Source organism: Branchiostoma belcheri, unplaced genomic scaffold, assembly GCF_001625305.1.
Source record: "Branchiostoma belcheri isolate BF01 breed outbred unplaced genomic scaffold, Haploidv18h27 scaffold53, whole genome shotgun sequence".
NCBI lineage: Eukaryota > Metazoa > Chordata > Leptocardii > Amphioxiformes > Branchiostomatidae > Branchiostoma > Branchiostoma belcheri.
This window is the reverse complement of record NW_017804165.1, coordinates 1,123,211-1,132,682: the sequence shown is the minus strand read 5'-3', so window position 1 is coordinate 1,132,682 and position 9,472 is coordinate 1,123,211. Positions and strand designations below refer to the sequence as shown.

Here is a 9,472-nt window from a genome sequence, read left to right as displayed (position 1 = left end):
TGATTTCCCCCCAAACAAGCCTAAGTAGCTCCAATCAAGTGAATAAGAGCGGGCAAATGGAAACATAATTGTGGAAACCACCTTATCAAAATTGCACGCGATGTACCCTCGCCAGGTGTGTGTAACAATAGCCCCATATTTGTCTGTGAAATGATCCGGAAAATTACAACATTTTCGCTGGCAAATTGGTCCCATCATAAAATACTTGGCGCTTTCAGACCAAGTCATATATCTGCGCATATCGAATGAAGACGTATGATTGGCTCCGAACTACCGCTATGCGATGTGACCAACTTTCACGGACTCGTATTTTGTCGAATTTTAGGTATGATTAAAAAGCTAATATCGAATCCAAGTTTCGGTATGATTAAAACTTATTAAAAGCTAATATAGAATCCGCAATAACAAAATAAGACGAAAATGGCAAAACAACAAAATAAGACGAAAATGGCAACAAGTTAACATCATATTGGTTTATCTTGAAAGGAAGTTTATATAATTGGTAGACAGGTAGTGTATCCAACTATCCTGAAATCCTGTTTTCTTCTGTCATAAACATAGACAAATATTCGCGAAATTAGAATTAGAAAGCCTGGCATATTCTCAGAAGGAATTATTGACGTTTGATATGGCCAGAGATACAAACTCGGTTACACCAGTAATGTCTGAAGAGAAGGTGACAATATGTCGGGTAGGAGGTAGCTTCTATAACGGACAGAACACTGAGGCAGTTTTGGGCTGTAGCCAATGAAGCTAGCTGTGAGAAGTGCATGTCCATGGTGCTGAATTGCAATCACACCACCATACCGGGCCTGATCGACGTTCAGAGCATTCTTTCTCAGGAACTTTGAGGACTCAGGTCAGGACACAGTGCCTTCAGCCTGGCTGTACCCAAGTGCAAAGTCGTCTTCGTGTTTTTGCATTTCCCCTCGCCGGCCTCCGCTATGAAATTGTGATTGCTTTAGCCACAAGTGTGACCTGTACGTCCCCGCTGCCGCCGGGCTGCACCTGCACATGCCGAGCTCATTAACACGGCGGAAAAACATCCCGAGGCGCGTGGGAACCGTAATGTTCTGCTGTATTACGGGCAGCGAAGATGAATCACGATGAATAAGTGGTGGTTTAGATGTAATCGCACGCCACGCGCTCAGGAAATGGACTGGTAATAAGGCCGGCAGGGCATGAATAATCTCCCGTCACGCGGCCGAGGGAGTTCTGCCGCGATCGCTCGCGGGAGGAATAAGAAATACGCCGTGATTCTAATCTAATCTCCGTTCTCCTGCCTTTCTAATCAGGACGTCTTTGGTTCATATGCGAGGAAATAAATGGATATTTCATTGATGCAGTAAAAATCCCGTTGTGACAAATTTCCGCTCAGCTAAATAGCTATCGCTCTGATATAACCGGTCGGGCATGTTTCAAAGATATATGCATCATAACAAAAAATATACGGCGGCGCTTCTTCTTATTCATGAAACACGAATTGCTACGAATTGCTATTACCCAACTGTTTCTATCTTCTTAGCATGTAAATACAAAGAAATATGTGTTCCAAGAACGTTGTTTTTCTCAACAAAATCTCACGAGGATAATTTCTTCAGACCTCAACAACGTAGAACAATTTCATAGTTCCAATATCGGCCTGCATATTTTGAACGGGTAAAACAACGATAGCTTTCCATGCAGATCTTAAACTCTTACCGTGGTGTTTCACTGCTTTTATCTCCGATTTGAATTATCAGTAATTTCCATTACTCGTCTTTCCTCTCAAGTTGGGACCTTTCTTTTTTTTCCCCTCCTCTCCTTCTCTTTCTCTCTCTTTGTCCATCTGGCTCATTTAATATGTGGCAAGGTTGTTAAAAACAGCTGTGTTCACATGTGTTGCACACGACTAATTATAATCAACACAAGTATTTTGCATGTCTGCCAATGACGCAAATCACCTTTGTTAAGATGACTTGCATCCGTACAACTCGAAGTACTCAAAAATCAGAAATAACCCACTAATGTTACTGGTGTGGTTGAGTGGCATGGCACTCATCCATATTTAGGATCATTCAGCTTGTTCAGGGCCGTGATGACAATTACGCCAGGCTAGTGTAGCGAGCCGAGATACAGGCTAGCTTGAGTTCACTGCACTGCAGAACTACAGTGCTGTATAGCGAAATGACTACTACTACTAATCTCCAAGCAGACGTTGGGTGGCAAAAAAGGGCAAAATCGTTACGTTTTCTTAGCTTAGCTACCTGTTTCCTATTACAAACGGGCAGCAAGAAAAAAGTAACGATTTTGCATACCAGCATCTGCTTGGAGATTACGGAATGACAGCAAACCTGGCAAAAAAGAGATACTATTTGGGAGAGGATTGTATTTTAATAGTTAATTTCATTAAAAGTGTTGCTATTCTAACAGCCCCGGTTTTGACCAGCTTACTAAGTAGGTAACATCGTCAGAAAATGGGCAAACAGAAAACATCGAACTCCAACATCTAGTGGTATTTATTACAAGTGTTGTCGCCCTACAGTGATAATGAAATGCGTGCTCTTTATCACAGTGAAAGGCGACAGTGCAGCAGCGTCACCATGCGACATGTGCTGGTACCGGCGTTGCGGCCATTTGGAAACGCAAATATTTGAAATCTTCTAATTATACTCCATACGCATCCAGTGTTGTTTTTTTAACACATTTCTTCTGCATTCACGCCTCTTCTTCTACGCGTTTTGATTTTCGTTCGTATTTGACGATGGCATTGTATAATCTTCTCGCGAAGTTGGGAGTGGCGCTGCAGATTATTAGGTCATAGCACGCTTGGATAAGGTTTGATCATTTATAGTAATATCTGAAAAGATAATTGTTTGTGTGGGGCTTTCAGGCTCAACTCCCGCTACATAACTTTAAGTGTTGATATTCAATATTGCAAGACGCGGGCGTGCTACTACAAATTAACTTATGCCGACAATCAACCTGCTTGGTTAATGATTAATCCTACTTTATGGGGACCGACCGTTTTCCTCAGGTGTGTCAACCGGGTACCTTATCTGTCAGAAAACGACAGAAGCATTTTGGCCGCCATGCACCGTTTGCCCTCTATTGTATCAAGGAGATTATCTAAAGAGAACTTCCTCAGTAATTGTACTAAACTCTCACTCGTTTACTAACTCTCTATTCCTCTACTGCGCCGGTAAAATACACAAGGAGTCTGTTCCAGGGTCTGATCTTTTGCGCGTGTGTGTGTGTGTGCGTGTGTGCGTGAGAGAGGAGAGGGAAAGTGAGAGATGGAGAGAGAGCGAGCGAATGAATTTACATTTTATACTGGGCGTTTATCATGTCGTATTCACTGTCACTTTGCAGTAGAGATGGGGTAGTATGACTGCTACGTCTATTTTAGTCACTGCAGCTGGTTTGTCCCTTGATCCTTTTACAATGGCCCTATAATGTTTGAATTGCTTGGGTCAGACCACTATGACCTAGCTGTTGTAGAGTAACGGTAACATACCCGGCCATGTTTATGCTGTTTGTGGTGTTTATGTGGGCCAAAAGTGTAGCCGGAGAGGACGGTGGGTAGTACACAGATTTAATATGATGGAGTCAAATTGATACGTAGTCTGACTGTGGTCCAATTGGCTGTGTCAGAGTCGCAGAAATATAGCCACTAGGATCGGAAGTGTGTGTGATGACTGGGGGAGGGCGTAAAATTATGTATATGTGCACGTTGTATCCAAGGGTACCACTTTGTCATTTCATGTAATATGTATTCATAAGTACATAATTAGCCCTCGGGTATGAGAATGTCATCTGTCTATTTGGCCAATATCCACGCAAATTTGAGCCAGCCATTTTACCAAACTTTGATGACCCTCCCTCATGTGCTTCTCATCGCCTCGGGTGTGTGCCTCCAGGCTGGTTTTGGCAGGTGACAGATTTCCACTATGACCCGCGCTACTCCACTGCCGGGGTCCCCACGGCGATGTGCCACGCGTCTGCTGCAGGACGGCAGGCCGGCTCCCCGGGGGTGTGGGGAGACTACCTGTGCGACGCCCCCTGGGCACTCATCAACTCCTCGGTGTACGCCATGAGGCAGATACAACCTAACCCTGACTTCATATTGTGGACGGGGTAAGTGTTTAAGGACGGTCTGATGCTGAGATTTCGGTATTGATCATCGAATGACGGCAGAGACGTCTGTGATGTGCCAAATGATCTGGCGAACCACACCGGGTAACCCCTTTACTGTTCTTGGTAAGTGTGTTGGGTTCCATAGAGGTTCCCCAATACAGTATTTTACCACACGACACTTAGAGATAACAACAACAACGAATCAAAGCATTGCATGAAGCTTTAAATTCAAATTTCAGGGAGCTAAAAATCACCAAAAGTTGATATATCTTTATGTTCGGGTACTTTCTCCTCACGTCTGCCCCAGGGATGACACCCCACATGTGCCTAACGAAGAGCTGGGACAGCAGATTGTCCTCGACATCATCGGCAATCTGACGTCACTGCTGAAGGAGGTGTTTCCCGCCAAGAGGGTGTACGCAGCCCTCGGTAACCATGACTACCACCCTAAGAACCAGTTACCGCCCAACGGGAGCGACATCTACGACGCCGTGGCCGGGTTCTGGCGGGAGTGGATGGATGATGACACGGCCAACAGTGTCTTCAAGCAAGGTACCTATTACTGCATATCACGCTTCAGCTATTTATCTCTTTGTCATTTTAAAAAACAATTTCAGTCGAAAACCGTGATAACTACTTTCAAATGTGATAACGGTCGTCTCAAACGAATCGTATTATTTCACTACGAACAGTAGATACAGCCCCAAATTCTCCTTCTGTGAATTAATGAGGTAGAGGGACGCTATGTCATTTTCACAAGATAGAGAACCTTAAATTCTCCTAGTGAATCGAATTGAATTTCCTATCACAACTAAATAAATGTGATAAAAAATCAAGTCTGCATATCAATCTGGAGAGAAGGGAGGGCGGCTGCAATAGTCACAATGGCTATTGCTAGTTTGCAAACGCACGATACCACCTTCAGACGCAAGTATCGGCCGGCCTAAGAGCACATGTCCTGTATTTGCAGGTGGTTACTACGCGGTGTCCGCTGCTCCTCACCTGCGCATTGTCAGCGTGAACACCAACCTCCACTACAGGAACAACCTGCTGACCGCAGACATGCCAGATCCGGGCGGTCACTTCGCCTGGCTGGACAGAGTGCTCAGCGACGCCCAAGCAAACTCAGAAAAGGTAATATTATCATTATGTTTACCTTCGCAGAAGGAAAACATGATTGTTTTTGCTCAGTTTCTTCTTTTCTAAACAAATAAAGTCAATGACCTGGACCAGACGTCTGTCACCATGGTAACTAGTACTGTAGCAGTGTTGGGTTACGTTCAAGTTGTAAATAGCAGGACAGAGTTGGAGGCCTGCTCACCATATATATGTGAATGTGTTTGAGTAATGATAAAGTAGTTTTTTATTAATACCATGTGAAGGTAAACAGCATGCATTTGCTTTGCAAATGTTACTTTTCTAGTTGGATTGATACTGTTATTTGATGATAATGAAATTTGATAATAGTGGATGAATGGTCTCATGATGCAGTTTTCAAATCGGTAGTTTGCACTTAAAGTCAGTCCAGACGATTGTTCCATGTTCCATTCGCGTAGGTGTTTATTGTCGGGCACCTGCCACCAGGCTTCTTCGAGTTGAAGAGAAGTCAGTACTGGATGTACCCGAACTTTAACGAGCGCTACAACGAACTCATTCGGAAGCATTCGGCCGTCATCGCCGGGCAGTTTTTCGGTCATCACCACACGGACAGTTTTCGTCTCTTCTACGATGATGAAGGTGAGACGTAGCGATTTAATCACGGTCGATTGTGTGATGAATCAGACAACTTTAGCAAAGGAACTTTTACATAAAATTGGTAGCCTGTTTACCAAACCTATTATAGCTCCTACAAGGCTACTTTAATTGGTAGCTGCTTAAGTTTCTGAACTTTTTCATAGGTTTTATTTTGTCCATGCTCCAGGATCAGCTGTCAGCTTGATGTTCCTGTGTCCTGCGGTGACCCCGTGGAAGACCACTCTGCCCGGCATCAGTGGATTTGGCGCCAACAATCCTGGGGTCAGGCTGTACAAGTACGACAGACAGACGCTCCAAATCAAGGTAAATTCAATAAATAATGGCTTTAGAAAAATGGATTGCAAATGAGATTACCGTCAAGTATCTGCAGCCAGATCCTATGGGATATTCTCCCTATTTGGTCAATTGCCTTTTCCCAATCATTTAAGCGCGCAGAAGAGATAGCTATAGACTAGGGGAAATCATGCATCATATCGTGACAATCATTGTAAAGAAAAGAAGTCCTTCTCACACGCTTCCTTTCCTGTATCCAACACCAGGACGTGGTTCAGTACTACACTAACCTGACAGAGGCTAACCTGAGGGGCGGACCCGTGTGGCAGGAGGCCTACTCGCTCACCGGTACCTTCGGTCTTGTCGACGGTGGAACGGACTCTCTACACCGCCTGGCCGCCTCCTTCACCGGCCCGGACGCGTCGCAGTTCCGCAGATATCACCAGTTCAACACGCTGAGCTACGACCCGGGCGAGACGTGTGATACTGACTGCTGGGTAGATCATGTCTGTTCCATCACTGCTGTCGGACATGACGACTATGACGTGTGCGTCAAGGACAAGGTCACAGGGGGCGCTCCTGGGAGCAAAACGATCCAGATTGTCGTGATCTTGGCCTGCGTTTTGACTGTTTTGATTATTTAGATCGCGTTCTATCAGTCACAGCGATAATTCAACATATTTCAGAGTAACAAGTTTGTGCCTTGAGTTAGACTCATTTACCCTGAATGCTGACTGACGAAAACAAGTGTCAGAACATCCGAACCAACAAAGTTCCGACCGTAGTTTTTAAGCGCCAGAAGGGCTTGAGTAGCTGGGAAATTGCACCTTGCTCTGATCCTGTTCTACCTGTGTTTGAATGTTTAAGACTTAAAGACTAAAAAATCAACTCCACTCAGAAATTATTACTATCTTTCTGCTTTTAATCCTAGAAATAAGGACAAGGAAATGGTTTATGGCGGAAACCATATGGGATTTCCGATCTAATCGTAATTTTCCAACGACAACGTTTTTCTGGGAAAAAGACGGTAGCAGGTGGCCGGAAGTATGACGTAATGCCAAACTTTTCCATAGCCTGCTTCCTCCTATTATGTAGGTCATAAAACCAATAAGGCTATTGCTTCTTCGAAATAATGTGGCTATCCTTTTCCACTGTTTCCTTGGGGTATCCTTGAGAACTGTTTCCTTGAGGTATTTCAACGGCATTACAATCGTCAGAAAATCGAGGATTTTCAGACAACGTCGTACCTGAGGCATGCCGTAAATGATTGACGTAAATGGCGTACGTGCCGTGGCACCCCGTTTCTTCCACGACGGTAGCGCGCGGTAAAAAAAAGGTGACGAGGGGTTTTGATGATCCAAGTTTGAGGTCACGTTTCTCATAATCTGCCATAAAATGACATTAGATGACTATACACGGCTGACAAGTGTACGAAATGTTGATTTTTGAGTGAAAATCATGAAAATTGATTCTAGCTTGGACCGCGCTGAGCCTTACTTCCGGGTATTCATCCGCGTAGTAGGTAATTCGGCCGTTTGGCGTCCTTTAAGTGGGATTTTCCCCCGCGGCGTGAATAATTTAAAAGAAAGACTAGGATTTTCTTTATAATTGACTCGAGTATACACAAGGTTTGTGTCCTTCTAACAACACCAGCCATTTCTTCCGGAAAGATTTTTCTATGGGATTATCCAACGCGAAAATTCGCAATTTTGGCGTGAAAATAATGTTTTTCTGTTGATTTTACCAAAATTAACAAGGTTGAAGGAGCCAAACTCAGTTGTCTTGTAGCTACTTCTGTTAGTTTCCTTCCGGATTTTTTCCCCGCATAGACGGTCTCTAGACTTGAACTGGGATGCGCCTCTTAACCTGTACCTTAAACTTTGCATACCCCCGCGCACGTGCACGGTGACCTCGACAGGGCGTTGTTCTCAGTTTCCGGTCTTCCATAGAATTATGCTGTTGAGTTAGATAAAGCGTTTCCGGACAAATAAGCTACATTAGCTGAGATTACCACAATGACGTCCTTGCGTCAACTTCATTCTGCTGAACAAAAGATTTTAGGGATACAATCGTGTAAGGTGTGTCACGACCACACGTGCGCTTCGTGACCACGAGTGTGAACACTCCAAGTTTATATGGATACAAATGTGCACCGTGTGCAACTCTGCACGGCTACACTACTGTCTACGTGCAACTTACACTGGCATCCACTGTTATATAGACCACATGGTTACCATAAATAGCCACGTATTTCTTTTACCATTATAAGCGCGTCATTGTGCACGGGAATCGGCGGGGGCGATAGTACAACTTATCTAACTTTAAAACCTACCTGCCGTATTCAGTGGGCAACACTTCTTACAGTTAGGACGTTCACCGGTTGTTGACCTACCAGAAAGCTAATATAACGTAAAAGACGCAACATATGAATGGGTACTGGGCTTGCGAGGATGGTTGTGTTGGCTTTTTTGCTAGTGTTTGGTACATGCATAATGTGTAGTATGAACATAGCAACGTCTAGTTTAGTAATCTCCTACAACACACACTGATATTACACTGAAAGGTGTAAGGCTGCCGACAAACAGACGTAACTTATCAGCTGTGGTCCCACGGAAGGTACAGGAGTAATTGGTCCCACCTATACCTGCTGATAAAACGGCTGTTATCAAAAGGTCATCGCCTCCATAAATTCCGCCACCTCAGCGACAAGCGCCCCTTGCTTTGAATCGAGAGGGTAAACCTTGTATTTCACTGCAAAAATTTAAGGGCTATAAAACAAAATAACGTCACGAAGGCCCGATACTAACATCACTAGCGATTGACACAAGACAAAAAGGTTTTAAAAAGGTGTGCGATCGGGCTGTGTCAGGTGGTGAAGGTGGTTAAGTACATGGCGATTGGACGCTGTTATGTAGCACAAATGAAGTGATTTCGATAATGTTTAGCCTTGAAAGGAAACATCGCGAAATTTCAGAACAGGACACTACAAGAACACATTGTCTAACGAACGCCGTTTGTAAAAAAGGACTAAGTTTAGTCTTCTTGCAAGAGTAAACAATATTGGCATAGGTGTACCATTGATCATAGGCTTGATTAAAATGCATGTGACTTGTTTTGTCAGAAAACCATAGAAAAAAATCTTTCGATGTGTAAATTTCCAAAATTGGGACACAACGTGCATGGTATTGGCATGATGTAACACGATACAGTATTTTATTTCCTCGTCGTCATCACTCTAATATTAGCATATGGCCCCTCCTTTCACTATTGTGTCCATTGTTCTATACGAGGAAACGACTTCGCCTTAGCTCCTCCCACCTGTACGTTT

At 44.0% G+C, this 9,472-nt stretch overlaps 1 protein-coding gene across 1 annotated transcript; it reads left to right on the top strand.

The window, feature by feature from the left end:
* Positions 1–3,361: 3,361 nt before the first annotated feature.
* LOC109480962 (acid sphingomyelinase-like phosphodiesterase 3b) lies at positions 3,362–7,572 on the top strand. The gene is made up of 7 exons (XM_019783419.1): positions 3,362–3,557; positions 3,900–4,116; positions 4,424–4,668; positions 5,087–5,250; positions 5,673–5,853; positions 6,038–6,174; positions 6,411–7,572. Exons 1-7 carry the CDS (start codon positions 3,503–3,505, stop codon positions 6,786–6,788), a joined length of 1,377 nt encoding a protein of 458 aa, XP_019638978.1. The 5' UTR covers positions 3,362–3,502; the 3' UTR covers positions 6,789–7,572.
* Positions 7,573–9,472: the final 1,900 nt, after the last annotated feature.

Excerpts from the sequence above, each read along its gene's own strand:
- LOC109480962 (XM_019783419.1), top strand. The coding sequence starts at position 3,503 with ATGTTTATGCTGTTTGTGGTGTTTATGTGGGCCAAAAGTGTAGCCGGA. Across the intron at positions 3,558-3,899 it reads AAGTGTAGCCGGAGAGGACG|GCTGGTTTTGGCAGGTGACA; the intron begins GTGGGTAGTACA and ends GTGTGCCTCCAG. Across the intron at positions 5,251-5,672 it reads CCCAAGCAAACTCAGAAAAG|GTGTTTATTGTCGGGCACCT; the intron begins GTAATATTATCA and ends CCATTCGCGTAG.